Source organism: Diadema antillarum, unplaced genomic scaffold (assembly GCF_040938485.1).
Source record: "Diadema antillarum isolate AM-2024a unplaced genomic scaffold, OU_Dant_1.0 seq00000594_RagTag, whole genome shotgun sequence".
Lineage (NCBI taxonomy): Eukaryota > Metazoa > Echinodermata > Echinoidea > Diadematoida > Diadematidae > Diadema > Diadema antillarum.
This window is the reverse complement of record NW_027271525.1, coordinates 140,385-157,696: the sequence shown is the minus strand read 5'-3', so window position 1 is coordinate 157,696 and position 17,312 is coordinate 140,385. Positions and strand designations below refer to the sequence as shown.

General features: G+C 39.2%; 1 protein-coding gene across 1 annotated transcript in view; it reads left to right on the top strand.

The window, feature by feature from the left end:
* Positions 1–2,134, top strand: part of LOC139735723 (uncharacterized) — a 32,287-nt gene extending 30,153 nt beyond the window's left edge. Inside the window, exon 10 of the mRNA XM_071646470.1 lies at positions 219–2,134. Coding sequence (XP_071502571.1) covers positions 219–419 — 201 coding nt within the window. The 3' untranslated portion in view covers positions 420–2,134. The remainder of the gene's footprint in view (positions 1–218) is intronic.
* The last annotated feature ends 15,178 nt before the right edge of the window (positions 2,135–17,312 follow it).

Here is a 17,312-nt window from a genome sequence, read left to right as displayed (position 1 = left end):
TTATCCAGTATGTATTCTTATTGTTTATTTGTTCAGTTATAACAAAAGATTTTGATATAATGAAAGAAAACTGCCAGTTCCAAGGACTTTGTTGTAACTGGAGTCCACTGTACACAGGTCAAATACTTGAAAGGTTTTTCAGCAATTACTTGAAGCAATTGCCAACCAGTTTCCCACTTCTCCATCCCTACTTTTTCTTCTCATATTTTCTGTGACAGGAGGTTCCCTTTGGCAGCAGCCCTCAACCACAGAACACTGCCCTGAATTTGATGGACTTGGTGGACCCCAGCCTGTCGTCTGAGTTCCTGTCTGCGGTGATGCCATGCGGGGCACCGCAGATGAAGGGTGTGGTGGCGGGGGGTGGGTCCCTCCTCGAAAATGGCTTCCAAGTTGCCCTGACGCATTCTTCCAATGCCTAAAGAGAGAGAGAGAGATGGGAGACTGGCCCCGACCTTTAGCCCTGACCTTTTGCCCTCTGACCCTTCACATACCTCATGTCACACCGCCATCTCCGCCACTTGGAGGGAGGATCGTCCTCTTCCGCTTTCAACCCTTTGAGTGCTACGCAAAATTGCCATTGGTCTGTACTTGGTGACAAACTGGAAGTATTGTTTGCCACAAAGCCATGTCCCTGTTTGCCTCACTGGATCAAGAATTGCATGCACGGATGAATAAAAAAGAACAAATTGAATGGCTCAAAAGTATCCATACTTTACTTTCCTCTCCACCCATTTACAACCCTGTCTTCATTCACACTGTCAAATGACGCAAACAAACAAGAAAAACAAAGCATCAGACGTTGCCGCCAAGTGACAATGAGTATGCAGTTTCTGATTGCAGTTGACATGTGCAGCATACGATAGTGTTTGATGTGTTGGAGCATGTACCACGCATTAATCGTCCGTATCATATAAATCACAACTTTTCATTGTACCTTAAATTCATGGTGATTCCTTCTGATGTGATGTGGACTCTTTCAAAAGAATTATTCGAGGCTTCGGAATGCTTTCACCTTCAGAGTGTGAATTGTCGACTGTGGTCAGAGATGATATTTGCGGTCTCGGAGAGGTTTACACAGTGGCCTAGCATAACAAAGTGGCTGATATATATACGTCTGAAATCCTCATTATATTGCCCTCAATTTGACCTGATCAATCTCGAACCTTGACAAGCTTAGTAAAGATAAATCTTTCAGTAATATCTAATTTTTTTTTCTCTTTTTTTTTTCCTCCTTAAAAGGTGTAAGGAATTACTGAATTGCATTTACACAACGAAAGGCTAGGTCATAAAATTTCTGAGGCTTCATCTCAACTGATCATTTCTGCTTGGTCCTGGTGTCTTTTCGCTATTTCACATGAGAACACTTTACTACAATGTGCATACCGATGGCTCTTTTTTCAAGAGATACCAACTTCCCTTTATTAAATCTAGCAAATTCTTGGTAAGATGACAGTTACTTCTCTTCCTCTATGGGTTGTAGTATGAAAGGATTATCTCTTGGGCCCAGTGCATGAAAACTAACCACACATTTTAACTTGCCTTTGATATTGTCAGCAGAGTAGCATCTAGAAATATTAAACCAAAGCTGAATTCTGTCCCATTGTAGTTGTTGCAAATTTTATTCATAATTGCAACTTTTTCCTCTTTTCTTAAAAATAAGTTTTCATCAGAGTCAGCTGGGCCTTGATATGTGATGACTGCATGGTCAAGTTATTACATAAATTGTCTATTGAAAATTGCAAGGGTCTATGTTTTGCCTTCCATGTTGTTTTTTTTTTTATATATATGACTGAAGGGTATCAAATTAAAGAGAGCTGGAATAGTGTAGCTTGACTGAGTGCATGCGTATGATTGTGACAGTAGTAATTGTGCTCATACAATATATTTTCATACAAGTTATGTGAGGAGAAGAGAAGTGCGACGGTGTTGTATTTTTGCGGTATGAGGCGTTCACTCCGTATTGAGCCTAGAACCTTGTCATTATTGAAACGGCTGAAACATGAATCTTGTGTAACAGTAAAAACAATGTGATAAATGGTAAGCCAGGGAGCTCATTTAATGAGCAAACAGGCTTGCACGTTCTGAATGGAAAGACTGACGAACAAGATGAACCAGGATACTTGAATGCGTTGCTGTAGACAATACATGTAGTGTATGTTGCAGGCCCTGCTTCATGAAGTTATCTTGCAAAAGTTGTTTCTTGTCACAGCACCTTCGGTTTCCATAGCGACAACTGAAGTGCTGCTTGTTGATTGGTGTTTGTCAAGTTGTTGCCATGGTGACTGCAATTATTGTAAATAGTAAACATTTTACAGTGCCTTTGTGAAACAGGGCCCTGAACAGCATACAAAAAAAGTTTTTGAATGTATAGATGTAATCACATGAATGTATGCATTTGCATAGTTTGAAATGAATCTTGATGGCAAGATTAATTGAACTTTCGTTTTGCCTTTGGTTCAAACGAAGTCAATGCTACAAACAGTTTAGGTTGTGTAATGTTCAGCAGTTGATTCCTTACAAAACTTTGGAACAGTGTGTGTGTGCCAGTTATGAACAAAAGAACACACAAATAAGTACAAGAGAAGCAGACCAATGCACATGGTTGTACCAGCATGTTGTGTGTTGCACACTTTAAAGCTATAGTGTATTGTCGTTTGAAGCGGTGTTGTGATGTTCTTTGCACGTCTGGAGCAATTTTTCTCAATAATTCACTCACGAGAGATCAGTAGGAAACCTAAGGGAGTCTGATGGCAAAGTGAATGTCATGTCTTGATGCAGCATGAAACCAGAAAAACAAAGGAGAAATACAAACACACACACACACACATGAACAAAGAGAAGTTGCCATATCTCTACGATTTGAAACATACGACGATGAATACTTCAACCAGCAATGTTGAATGCTGCTTGTGCAGTGAGTGACTGTCTTTGCAGTTAGCTCATTTCTCTTGTGATTTATGAAGTGTCATTTTGTCGTCAGAATCTTTAGAATCCCTCACCAGAGAATCATACTTTATGGGATGACGTCCTGCTATTTGGATCTCAACTCAAATATGCAAAAAATCTTGACATTTTTATCCTTTTTCTTCTGCTTGGCAAAGTATTTGATTTTGCTTTTTGATTTTCTATGATTATCTAATAGCCTTTTTTTGCAGGGCAAGTTGTGTTCTGCAACACAAGCGTGCCGGGGGGTGGGGGGGGGGGGGGGGGGGAGGGTGGGGGATCTCCTGGCAAATTTTGAATGTCCAGCTGAAGCTTGATCTCTCAAGATATAGCTTATGTCCTGTATGCATTGAACGCATCCAATCAACAAGTTTTGTCAGTAGTGACAATGCCTGTTTGCTTGTTGCTATCGTCTTTGTTCAAGTTGACAACTGAAATCCAAAAGTTGCAATGATAACAATGGAATGTGTACTTCACATTGTGTAAAGTGAGAAGTTGTAATGTCGCTATTGTACTGTCACTTGTTTGTGCCAAACTTTATTTAAAGTGTATGTTTGTTGTTGTTTTTCTGTTTTCTTTCTTTGTGCATTCTTCTTTTTGCAGTGTGCTGTGAATGCAGTAGACCCTTGTCATATCCCAGAGTGTCGGTGAAATGACCCTTTGGGATTTAGAAAGACTAAAGTTCTGAAATAAGTGATACCAGCAGAATATATATTTATATATACATCTATATTTTTTTCTTTCAGATTAGAACTAGTGATCTAACAACGTGATAATGAATTAACACTATTTTTCTGTGTAGGAGAAAATAATTTACTGAAATGATTAAACTTTAAGATCAGTGCTTTAAATTTCTGAAATACAGTTTCCTTAAACCATGCTTGGAGTGGGAGGAACACATTTGGGAAACACTCTTCGTTAGTCAGGCCAGTGCAATGTACATGTAAGTTTCATTATGAAATAACTGTTTTCTTAGGATATAAAATTCCCAGAAGTCAATTTATTAGTATTAAATTCAAACAGTTTTGTACATTTTGTAAATATCATGTGGAAGGCGTCATTATCCCATCACCTATGTCACTCTATAATACCTCAAAAGAGATTAAATGGAAAACTTTGCAAGACAGTTAGTCATAACAAATGAGTAACGATGTAGTGATTGTTAGCTTTATTCATTCAGATATCAATTCCTATGGGATGGTACATCGTTTGTCTTGAGCAGCCTAAATATTTCATACTTTTTTACCTTTTTTTTCTGAGGTTTTAATTACACTGAAGCATTGTGAAACTGGTTCAAAGTATGCCAAAACATTGTGCAGCACATATTTGCAGTTCGATGCACAGGTTTCCAGACCTCCCAACCATTCTGAATTTGGAGGAAAAAAAATCTGAATTTTGATCATACCTATTTTTCTTGATAATTTTACTACACACTCCTACGGGGACTGCTCTTCCTTTCATACTCTTGAGCTAAATAATCCCTACTTTTTTAGTCAGAAAGGTTGGAAGGACTGGGTTTCATGAAAAGGAATGTTAGTTAGGTGCAAGAAAAAATACACCTCATTCGATAGGCATACAGTACCTCAACTTTTCACTCCAGTTTCATGTCATAAAGTTTATGTAATACAGGAACCCCACCAATCATGAGGTAACCATTAAGAGGGTTAGTCAAGGAATGTTTAAGTTTTTTTACATCTATTGTGGCTACATTATCATATTAAGCCATTAATTGTTGGATAAATTGTGGCACCTCTTATTATAGTACCAGCTTTCAAGTTACTTGTTTGTTTGTTTGTTGGTCTTTTTTTCCATTTTTTTGCACCACTTTGCATAATTTACCAAAGAATTCCTGAAAGGTGAGGGTTTGGATGTCCTTGCTGTTCTTGCTCTGTTTTTTTGTCTACGACCTGATGAACATTGGCATAGATGTTAATACACACAGTAGATTAGTGGTGGGGTATTTGTCTGTTCTTATTCTTTCACTGTCGCACAAGGTGTGATTGTACAGATCATGCTCTGATTCCATACATCAGTGGCAGGGAAGTTTGGTAAGATCACATATCGCACACAGGGTATGAAAAAAATACAAACATGGATTCATTTTGGTCTCCCATTCATATGAACTCAAACATGTGCATGGATGGATAACGATCACCACATGCAGGTGAAATGTGAGAAACCTGCTTCCAGCAGGACTCAGCAAAAAAAAAAAAAAAGGAAAAAAAAAGGAGGAAACTCTTTTTCAAGTTATCATTTCTCATAGAATATATGGCTAAACATTAATGCTTTATATACCAGTTGATACCAACTTACTGGAATGATGGTACTCCTTTCTATCTCTCTTTTATTTTTTCCTTTTTTTTTTTTTTTGTTCATTGAGCCTCACCTTGTCCATGATATTAGTTTGAGAATGCATGATTTAGCAGTTTTCTCTTTTTCTTACAACATTGTTTTTTTAATATTAGACTATGTGTTCTTTGACTGTTCCATGCAGAGACTCAGAATATGATCCAAATTCATTTTACTTATTATCAAATATGAAATTAATACAGATTCCCCTCTAAGAACCTTTACACTGCTGCTGTAGTTTTTCAATCCCCCCAAAATCGCAAAATGTTGGCATTTCTTTCTGAAGACAGCTAATGAGATTTGCAACTTTTGTTCAGTTTCTGTTTTTTTTTTTTTTTTTTGTGACAGAGTTTTCAATATTACATCCGGTGATTAAATACAAAAGCCCAGGTATGGCAAATGACTGACTGCTAAGTTTATCAAATATGTCACTTTTCAAGTGGTTGAATAATTTTTCTCTGTTGCACTGCAATAGTGCAGTGTAAAACAAAAATGACAATAATATGCAATGTAGAAAAATGAGTGGTACCTCGTTTAATTATAAAAAAAAAATCTCAAAAGAGAAACGAGAAACATAACATCTGAAATCTGCACCTAGCAAGATGCAGTGGCGGATCCAGAAGGGGGCGCACCAGGTGCACACCCCTCTTTATTTTTTGTTAAAACAAAAGAAATACAGTGTACAAAGAAAAATGGGGGAGGGCGTGTGCCCCCTTTAATTTTGGCACCTCCCCTTTACGGAATTCCTGGATACGCCCCTGATGATGTAATCATTTATTATTGTTGTATACAATGGCACATGATTCTTTTTATTCATTTCATAGCAGAGACCTTAAAAAAATTGTGCTGTTTTGATGAGGTATTTTTTTTATCAGTTGGTTAAAATGTTAGTTTACATGTGGTAAATAGTTTGGGTGTAATTTCCTTTCTTGCTTAAGCGCACTAGACTGTGATAAAGATTATTGATGCTGGTGTGCATAAGATTGAATAAGTCTCTTACAGACCGTCAAGTAAGGTGTATGAAAATGAATACAATATTTGACAGTTTTGTGAATTCTCTCATTTTTTTCTCCATTTTTTTTTTTTTTTTTTGCGTAGATTTTTGTTTGTCTCGTTTGTGTTGTTATTACGTTTTTCATTGTGTCATATTTACCGCTCAGTATTGCATGGTTATTCAACAATTTAAAGATTGCCGTTGTGATATGTTTTCAAATGATGCAGCATAATTTAGATTTGACAGGTTGTCAGACATGAAAAGAAATGTCTTGAAAAGATATTTCATCCTATTCCAGCCAGAAAGCTCCGAGGAGTTTTGTGATTCATGGTAGAGTGTGTAACATCGCTCAATTTTTATGTGTAAAATTACATGTTATACTCCCCCCAAAAAATGTGTGCATGAGATCAGTAAGATGATTGTAAATACTCTATATGGTACAAACTCTTGTAACCTTTTTATGAAAAACATTTCCTTAAACTTCTCTTTCTTTTTATGTGTGTTTTGTTGTTGTTGTAAATACACAACCACTTTTTTTTTTGTAAATAGCAGTTTCAAACAAAAATTATCAATATTGCATGTTTGCATGCTACGTGAAAGCCTGTATGTCTACTCTCAACTCTCTTTTTGTCATTCAAGAATTTTACAGCATTTTTGCAACTTTTTCAAAATTGATTAAGTATAAAAACTAAACAAGAAGAGAGTTCACTTTATACGAGCTGAAAGAACATCCTTCTCTGTGTATCACTTCCCTATATGTATATGAATAAAATATGGCAGCAAAGGCCATTTCTAAGGATGAAATTCTTGCTGTGTACGGCTCGTCTTGCTCTGTTTTGCTCTATACAGGTCAACCAAGGGTTCCTAGAAATATATCACTATACACACACACACACACACACACTCACATTATGTGTGTGTAAGATATATATATATATATATATATATATATATATGTACTTGTATGTGTATATATGTATATATATATATTTATATGTGTATGTATATATATGTATGTATACATATATATGTATATATATGTAATATATAATTATTCATAATTGCATCCACGCTGAAATTGTGTTTTTTTTCGTAAAATCTTTGTGGATGTCATTTTACCACTTATTCTGGACAAGTAATGAGAATGAAAGACAAAAATCAAGAGCTCTGAAGTGCTTAAAATGAATGCTATGTTTTGGTCTTTGAATTAAATCCTAGAGGCATTGCTGCAATCGTTTAATAGGAATTGTTGTCCTCTTGTCTCTTTTGAGTTATTTGAGTTTTGAGAAAACTTTTAAGAAAATAATGTATAATATTAAAATAGGTACCTATATGTTTCTCGTTATGTGGCGCTTTGACAATTTACTATAACAAAACTATGCATACTTCAAGCGCTATCGACACTTCTGAGGGGCGCCATGATTAAATATGTGTATTAACCTTTGATAATACATAACACTACTTCATACATATCGCTTTTTTACCGTTCCGATACCACTCAGTGAGTATAAGTCATAATGATATATCATCGTATGATATATATGGCATATACGTATCTACTCAAGGAGGGCTTGACATTAGCGGTGACTCGGTGGCTCGGGGCCACTAAAATTGATGTTGGGCCACGAAAATAATGTCCAAAAAGGCAATCCTTGTGTGGCCCGATCTGGCAACTAAGTTCCATAATGGATTATGTTTCCCTTTTATTTCGGGCCACCAAAATATCATATTCAAAGAATTTAGAAAATCGTAGGGAGAAAAAAAAAAATCAGTTAATGTCGAGCCCTGAGTTAAGGACAAGCCATACGATATTATAAAATATGGGTCTGGGCGACATTGGTTCAACATTTTATTCAGCTAAAGACGCCAGGTGTTGTAAAAGCTAGCGTTTAGGAATTTGCCTTTTGGTGAAATGTTGATTAGGGTTAAAATCACACTCGTATTTCGTGTAAAACTTTAAGACGCCGTTGTTAGGGTCGTTATGCAACAAGAGGCACTTGTATCTCAATGAACATTCTTTGCATGATCTCTCCAGCAAGAATATAATATTTCCGAGGCACATTATGAAAGATGAAAAGAAGAATAACGTGCAAACCAAAACAGACCTACTTAGATTAAAATAGGGGGATGACGGAGAAGACCTGCTTGATTTTGCTCGTTTGGTGTTTTTGTCTGTTTACCTGAAATTATTTCTTGTGCCTCCAATAAATCCCCTGTGTGTCAAGAGTCTCAGAGGAGGTGCAGTGGCCAAAACGTCAAGGTCTGATAGGTGAAACCAAAACAAGGGAATCTTTGTTTATCAGGTAAAAGCCAGCCCTCTTTTATGCATGTTTCAAGAGAGTCATTGGAAAGCAAAAGAAAGTGCAGGGAATCAGAAGGATTCGAGTTGCGTCTTGACACGCGGGCGAGCAGATTTCATAGAGAAGTACGATAGCTACCTCGACGATATTGATGCGGTAACAGATTTTATCCCATGTGTTGTCATTACTTAGCGAGCTTTAGGAGATCTGGCAGCACCGGAGCATTGCGGTAGATGAATATGTTCCGGGTGTCTGAGACAGCCAGGCAGCTGGGAGACAGAGCTGCCAGTCCGAACCAGTATTTCTCCTCGTTGATCTTGAAGACTTCCTGCTCTTTCGTGATTGTCTGCTCGAGGCTACCATCGTACTTGTGGCGAGCGATGGAGATCTTCTTGAGCTTGCGGAGCACCAAGACAAAGAGGTGACCGGTGCTGTCCCCGGTGGTGAAGGTGCAGAGGGGTGGAGACTCTGAGATGGTGGCACGGACCTTGCCCGAGCGGTCGAACACCTTGACAGAGTTGAGGTTCTTGCAAACGATCTTTCCCATTGTCGTTGCAAATACGTGCCATGGGTCGAAATCCTTGAGGTCTATGACTTGCGTAGGATTTCCACCGTTCTTGTCATACAGGTGGATGGACTTGTGTTCGGAGAAACCAACGATGATGCTGTTTTCTTCGTCGACGTCCACAGACATCAACCCACTCGTGGGAGGGGTGTTGAATGTGACATCTCTCTTCTCACCATTGGGGTCATAGAGGTGCAACGTGTTCCCTAAGGAGACAACCAATATGCTGCCACTCTTGAAGATGGCGAAATCACGGATAGGGACGTCTGGCAAGAGAACTTTGAGTTCTCCCGCATTGATAGGATCGAAGACATCAATGCCGCCATTCCTGTAACCTATGGCAAGCTTGCCGTAGGAAAGAGCCCTCATGCGAAAGAACTCCCCAATTCTTCTTTGCGGCAGTGTGAACGTTCTGGTGAGTCTCCAGGCCCTTGGATGATCCAACCGACCAAAGGTCACCTGTTCCAACACCTGCTCGTTTGGTCGAAATGAAGGGGCAGAGAGACTTCCTATGTTGTCTAGCAATCCGCCGTCGATGCAAGAATCCACCATCAGTCCAAGCCTGCGACGCAGCTCCGGGTAGATGTCAGCAACTTCTGCCAAGGACAGACAGTGCTCATCAGTGACTTTGTGTGCGATATTGAGGTTTCTGATAGCATTGACACTTAACTGCTCCACAAGTTCTCCCGAGGAAACTTTCCTGAGGGCTGCTACTACTGCCAGCTGGGTGTCTCGCTTTCTCCTGATGGCATCAGTGACAAGGGCAAGAGCAGACTCTGCCTCCAGCGTGATCTCTTTCTCCAGCGCCGCTGCTGCCTCTGCAAAGGATCCTCTCGTCCTCTCCGCCTCAGCAATCTTACTCCTGACACTCTGCAGTTTGGGGATGAATGAACCGATGACTTCTGTCGCCCACTTGATGTCTTGCTTCATCTTGATCACTGCCGCGTCCAGTGTTTCGATGGTATGGTTGCGGTGATCCTCGATAATGCAATTCCTGCAGATGGACACCTTGCACGCGCAGCAGTACTGCGTGAGAACTTCGTTGCTGTGACTGGGACATCTAGCACCTTCTTGCGGAGCATCTATTCTCCCCTGTGCCGCACTAACCGCAGGGTCTTTCTTTCCCGCGTTTTGGACTTGACTCCAAGTCTCTGCCAGTCGGTTGACGACGAGGTTGGGTTTCAGGATGCCGATGTCCCCCGTAGGTATCCGGGTTGTTTCCCTGCAGACAGGACAGTCCAGTGATGTCTTCACCCTCTGCCGTTCCAGGTATTTCTGGAGGCAACCGTGACAGAATGTGTGCAGACATTGCAGGGATCTTGGATCCCTGAAAAGCTCAATGCAAAGTGGGCATTCGAGGTCTTCCCCAAGCTTGGTGAGATAGCTGTTTGCTACTATATTCGCCATTGCAGATTATCTTCTTGAAGGACCAGAGTCACTAGCTGAATCTAGAAAACAAAAGGCGTATGCAATAAAGTAATTAACGCAAATACCGTTACCAGCATTCTTACGGCGACATAATCAAGCAGAGAAATTCGTTTTCTTCTTGAAGCGTATGTGTGATATCGGGGCATGTTTCATCACACACAAAGCCATAGGCCTATGTAATGAAATAACTCGGGGGGGGGGGGGGGGACTTGGAGCATTTATATTATTAACTTATGTAATACTATGAATATTATACACCAAAACTGAATCACATTCTCTTTCAGACGTAGAAGAGCAGCTGCTCGCAAATGACAGAAACTTTACCTTGATCTTCATGATGATAATAAGACATACGGGATGATATACATACACAACCACAATTATCACACTTTATTCTAGATTTCAAATTGTTTGAACTCGAAGGACTGCTAAAGTACAAACCGACATTGTGCAGTCTTTGTGGGTACAGAAGATGAAATGATGCAAAGAGAAGAGATAGATAGAAGAGAGAGAGAGAGAGAGAGAGAGAGAGATAAAGAGCTAGCCGACTTGCGCAGTAAACAATTGAAGCTGTACTCCTTCATAATGGCACAAAGCACAGGGCCCCAAGTACTCGATTAACTACATGCATAACTACTGTCAATACCATAGGGCAAAGATGAAGGCTTCTTTATACATTCTGTTCACTAGAAATATAAAAGGACTAGTTAGTCGTCTATACGATGCTGTAGACTTTGGACAGCGTTCATGGACTTCTAGGCTCAATATACGAAGGGCTATAGTATGGATCGTTGTGTGAACAATAATTTCCTTAGGAAGGGAGGAAAAATATAGTAGCATATAAGTATATTCATTTTTATCTCAGTATTTATCTATTCATTCTCCACTCGTGAGAAAGATTGCCGTTTCAGCAATAGTTAGGACTGATTTTCGAAGGGGTCCCTGTATATACCGCAGTGTGATAAGATAAGACTCAAACTCCTCACAATGAAGTATATTGGTTTGATGATCTGTTATTTTTTGAAGTTTTCCTACCCATATTCAATATCAAACTGCATGCGCAACTATATAGGTAATGATGGGGCAAGTTGGTATTATCTTAGGCCTATTAGAATTTCTCATTTGAAGTTGTATAAGCGCCGTTCGCATTCGCTACTTTCTTGTACGTACACGAGGATGCATAGCATGGTTGGGTTGTTCAGCAGTATAAGTGAAGTGAATGGGTAAAGCCGAACGGTCCAGAAAGCAAGCCAGTTCTCATCATAATCATAACGTGGTACAGTAAGCCTTTACATGAACATTCATTAGGTTGCTTCAATCCCTGGCTCAACCTCACACACGGCTGTTCATCCGAGAGCAACCATGATGCTTGTGTCCGTGATGGCTCTGCCGGCGATAGATTTCAAGTCAATAGGACACCTTACAAATGAAACTTTCGTTTAAAAAGCTGTGGTGAGCTATTCACTTGTCTATAAATCAGTGCCCTAATGCACAATGTTTTTACACACCATTTACATATTAATGAAAAAAAAAATCTTTTAGAAGTATATAAGAAAAGACGTTGTAGTTAGAATCGGGATTATGGTCTATCAATTATGGTCTATCATGAGACTTCAATTTACACAAGCCCTTCGTATAACAAAAAAAAAAAAATCAAAGCAAAAGAAAAATAAATCCGGAATCGTATTTTACCTGGGTTCCTTAACCAAGGTACTCAGGTAACTACCATGTTTAGGTTGTTGGATCTGCAAATCTGTCAGGAATTAGATAATAAGGGTTTTGCTATATACGGAAATAAAATCCCAGTGATTATTCATTTGGATTTAATATTCAGACATCAATGATTAGAAATATCAATCCGTCAGCCAAAATACTAGTATGTCCCAATAAAGCGGTTAGTGGTTTCGATTAAGCATTGAAAGTAACACGCAAAAAGTTTATTACATTCAATTTGCTGCACTCGAATTTGCTGCACTCAAGCGATGCAAGCAGTGTTTCCGCTCTCTATTTGTGGGAGTTTTCGCAAGCACGACGCGGCCGGGAGTTGAGCGTGCCGTGCGCAAGATTTGCTTCTGCGCATGATCAAAGCCGAGAAACGTCCCGTCCTAGGGAAAACGAGAACGGTACTCGGCCAAAATAGCGTTCGGTCCCGATGCTGGGCAGCGAGTGAGCCAGCCAGCCAGCCAGTCAGCGATCTTGTCCCACGCCTCCGTCCTGTACAGGAAAGCGAAACTGCTTAGTTATGGGGACGGGAGTCGGAGTACGAGGACTGTCACAGCTGATTGCTTCCGTGTATTCTCGGTCTTCCCGTCGTGTAGTGAAAACTCCCTAGCGTATGAGCACGAATGCTGCAGACCATTTGAATATACAGTTCGACCTCCATTATCCGGCCATGTCGGGACCGGCGCTCATCCGGATAAGCGAATTGGCCGGATATGGGAGACACAATGTTAATGTATATAGCGTATAACTTCGTATAACTATATCTCGAAGGATAGATAAGAAAAGATAGAAAACCCCAAATAAACTACAGGTACAAATGTATATATTTATTTACAAGCATTTCTCATGCTCGTATAAAATATGATTATACATGTATTATTGACTAAGGAATTATCTTAATAACACTTTTCTATCATCATTGTTATTTTTTGTTAGTTTTTGATTATTATTTTTTTTTTTTTGCTTTTAGATAAGGATGGAGAAAGAGAAATATATCTAAATGACTAGTCAGAATTAGAAATGAGAAGTTATATACACCCAACGAACTATTCGTGCAGCTACATCCCCATTTCATTTAACATATCACACAACCTTATTGGACTCCAACATATAAATTAAAACCACCACAACAACAACCATATATGTACAGTGCACGGGAAAGGCACGTGATTTTGCTGTTGAGCATAAAACGCTTGAAAATCATCATTGCTCAGTATTCCAGCATGACTGCATATGGGATGAGCATATTTCATGATATAATGGCTCAGATTAAAAACAAAACAATATCAACTCTAAAAAATGAAATGGTAATTCAACAATTCAAACCTTGTCACTCCTCCAACATTTTGTTGAACGTTAAATTAACACTCAATTCGTTAAGTTCTAAGAATAGTATACAGAGACAATGGATTTATATGGCGCTTTATACGGGTGTTTCTAAGCGCAAAATGTTCAGCTTGACACTCGAATGTTGGATTTCACATTTTTGAAAATGGTAAATCCACCATTTTAAATCTAACATTCAACACAAGGTAAGAGGAGTGGTAGCATTTAAAATGCTGATCCACCATTAACTTTCATTCAGGGCAAGTAGAATGAATGCACCCCGGTTAGGTCTATATTTTAAGTTCAAACGTGTTTGTCGTCAAACCTAGTAACACTGTGAGCGTCTAAAATGCAAATTATACAAACCTTATAAAGACTTTGTCTCGTTGAGCGGATAACAGTCGAAATGCTTGTCGTAGCCGCTTTGTTTCGGGAACAGTCGTAGACGCAACTGCAGTGTAGCAATTGAGCCGACTGTGTTTATATAAGACTCGCAAAAGCAATGTTTTTTTGTTTGTTTTTTTTTACATCAGAAATAAAAAGCTTGCACGTGAAACTGACTTATATCCATATCAGTATAGCAGTGATTTATACGCACGTGATCGTATAGTTGGAAACGTATAAGGAAAAGCACGTCATCCTATCCCGAATTACCCCTCAGGTCCAAAGGGCGAAAGATCAAACGAGTTTTATCTCTTTTAAGTGAAGTAATGATAATCGGGCGAACTTTTATCAATCATAATAGACGTACTGACGTCGTGATTAGCGAACGGTTTAACTTAAACTCTGACGATATGCTCACGTGTAGAAAAGCGGAAAAATACAATTGTATATTCTATATAAAATAGGCCCCACTTAAGTACAATTATCGATTATACTAAATACATAACACACTTTTTACTTTGTATGCTACATATTTTTATTCTACATGATTTATACTATTAACAATGTATGTAGATACAGTATCGTGAGGCGGCGTAATGATATAGTATTGGTTGATGATAATTATGAGGATTGAACTTTTAACATTTTTTTTTTTTTATGCGAGATGGTTAAAGTAACAACTTTTGAAATGTTGCAGGGCATGCAATTCTAAAAGGAATCCAAGGTTTATTTGATGAAAATCGGTTTTGAAATGGATAAGATATCGCAGAACAAAGTAAACCAAAGCGATCCTAATTAGGTGTGTCCCACCTTTTACTAGGATTGCTTTGTTTTGGATGTCTCATCCATTTCAAAACCAATTTTCATCCAGTAAACTTTGATTCCCTCCTAGAATTACATATTCTTACACATTTCGTATGTGGTCTGCCATTATCTAGCAAAAACAGTTGGAAACCTGACTGCCTGGAGTCCCATCTCAAGCAAATACTATATAACCATAAAAAAGGGGGTCACAGAACAACTGTATAACAGGGACGATTATCAATATTGAAGAAAGCCTGCTAATTACTTTGACAGACGTATCGAATGTTCTAAAGCAGGGCGAATTTTTCGCCCAATTTCGATTTCGATTTCACAATAGGCTCTCCGCACAGCAGCAAATGCCCGCTTGTGAATGTGCTTTTCCGGTGCTTAGTGCAAAGTACTTTTCCGGTCTGAGTCTTTACACACACACACACACACACACACACACACACACACACACACACAAACCAAAAGCAACACAAAACAAAACAAAACGAAAAAAAAAATCAAAGCAAAAGAAAAATAAATCCGGAATCGTATTTTACCTGGGTTCCTTAACCAAGGTACTCAGGTAACTACCATGTTTAGGTTGTTGGATCTGCAAATCTGTCAGGAATTAGATAATAAGGGTTTTGCTATATACGGAAATAAAATCCCAGTGATTATTCATTTGGATTTAATATTCAGACATCAATGATTAGAAATATCAATCCGTCAGCCAAAATACTAGTATGTCCCAATAAAGCGGTTAGTGGTTTCGATTAAGCATTGAAAGTAACACGCAAAAAGTTTATTACATTCAATTTGCTGCACTCGAATTTGCTGCACTCAAGCGATGCAAGCAGTGTTTCCGCTCTCTATTTGTGGGAGTTTTCGCAAGCACGACGCGGCCGGGAGTTGAGCGTGCCGTGCGCAAGATTTGCTTCTGCGCATGATCAAAGCCGAGAAACGTCCCGTCCTAGGGAAAACGAGAACGGTACTCGGCCAAAATAGCGTTCGGTCCCGATGCTGGGCAGCGAGTGAGCCAGCCAGTCAGCGATCTTGTCCCACGCCTCCGTCCTGTACAGGAAAGCGAAACTGCTTAGTTATGGGGACGGGAGTCGGAGTACGAGGACTGTCACAGCTGATTGCTTCCGTGTATTCTCGGTCTTCCCGTCGTGTAGTGAAAACTTCCTAGCGTATGAGCACGAATGCTGCAGACCATTTGAATATACAGTTCGACCTCCATTATCCGGCCATGTCGGGACCGGCGCTCATCCGGATAAGCGAATTGGCCGGATATGGGAGACACAATGTTAATGTATATAGCGTGCCGTCCAAGCTGCACTCCCAGTGCACTGGCAGCTAGGTAGGTAACGTACCCTGCAACGGTGGTGCAATCTATGCTAGCCTGCGCAATTTTTCACAAAAATAAAGTATATCTATATACGTTAGTTCTGTCGGGAATATTGTAGGTAAATCGTGTGAGTTTTGTAGATATTTTAATTGAGTTCAAAGTCACTGTTTTTTTCTCAATTTTCGGATTTTAAAAAAAAAAAAAAAGTTCTTCACTGCGTGAACGCGTCCGGATAATAGAGATTTCCGGATAAAAGGGGGCCGGATAATCGATGTCGAACTGTAATGCTGACGATGCACGTCTACTTGTTGGACCCTACGTAGGCCTATTTATGTGGCACTTTTACCCTTTCTGCGCCAATGAGTCAAATGTGCATGAATTTCACACACATAACTATGGACAGAGAAGAACTGCGGCACACAGTTAAGAATTAGAGGGTTTATCAACAGAATAGGAGCTCTTGAAATGATAGCGCCCTCAAACGGGGCCTTGAACTCAAGCAACACGACAGTGATATTGTGTTTCTAATGTTTTTCGCCAACTCACGCAGTCGAATGCTCTTAACATAAAGATACGACATGGTTATTTCCCCATAACTCTTATACGCAAACAACATAGGCCTAGTCACGCTATAGATTATCTAGAATGATTAGAACTATTGAACGTGTTGAAGTAGGCCTATAAGGCTTGATAAGGACTTCTCATCTGAAAGAAAATTGTCCCAGCAGTAAGTGTGTGTTGCTCCACAACATCCATTTTTTAAAAATTAGTTTTTGCTCCATGAATTTAATGTGTCGCACTAGACTTAGATCCCAATGTATGATACTCCTTATTGGGTAATTATTTCATTTAGCCTTTGCTCAAGTTCAAATTTATTTTGATAAACGTATTCTAACTTGGGTAAAACTGAAACATACAGAAAAGTAGATATAAGGCCTACTTATCTAGACATAAAATAAGAAAGAACTAAGACAAATCCGATAATCTAAATTGAACGTGTTTCGGACTTATAATTATTATTTTGATCTTATACTCTGTTTTGTTGAAGTCTTTTTAAACATGGATCATCGTTTCATCTATAAATAAGATTCGAGGAAAAAGGAAATCTCTGTTACTGTTTCGCTTTTTTACTGAGCAAATTTACCTCGACGGACTGATGTC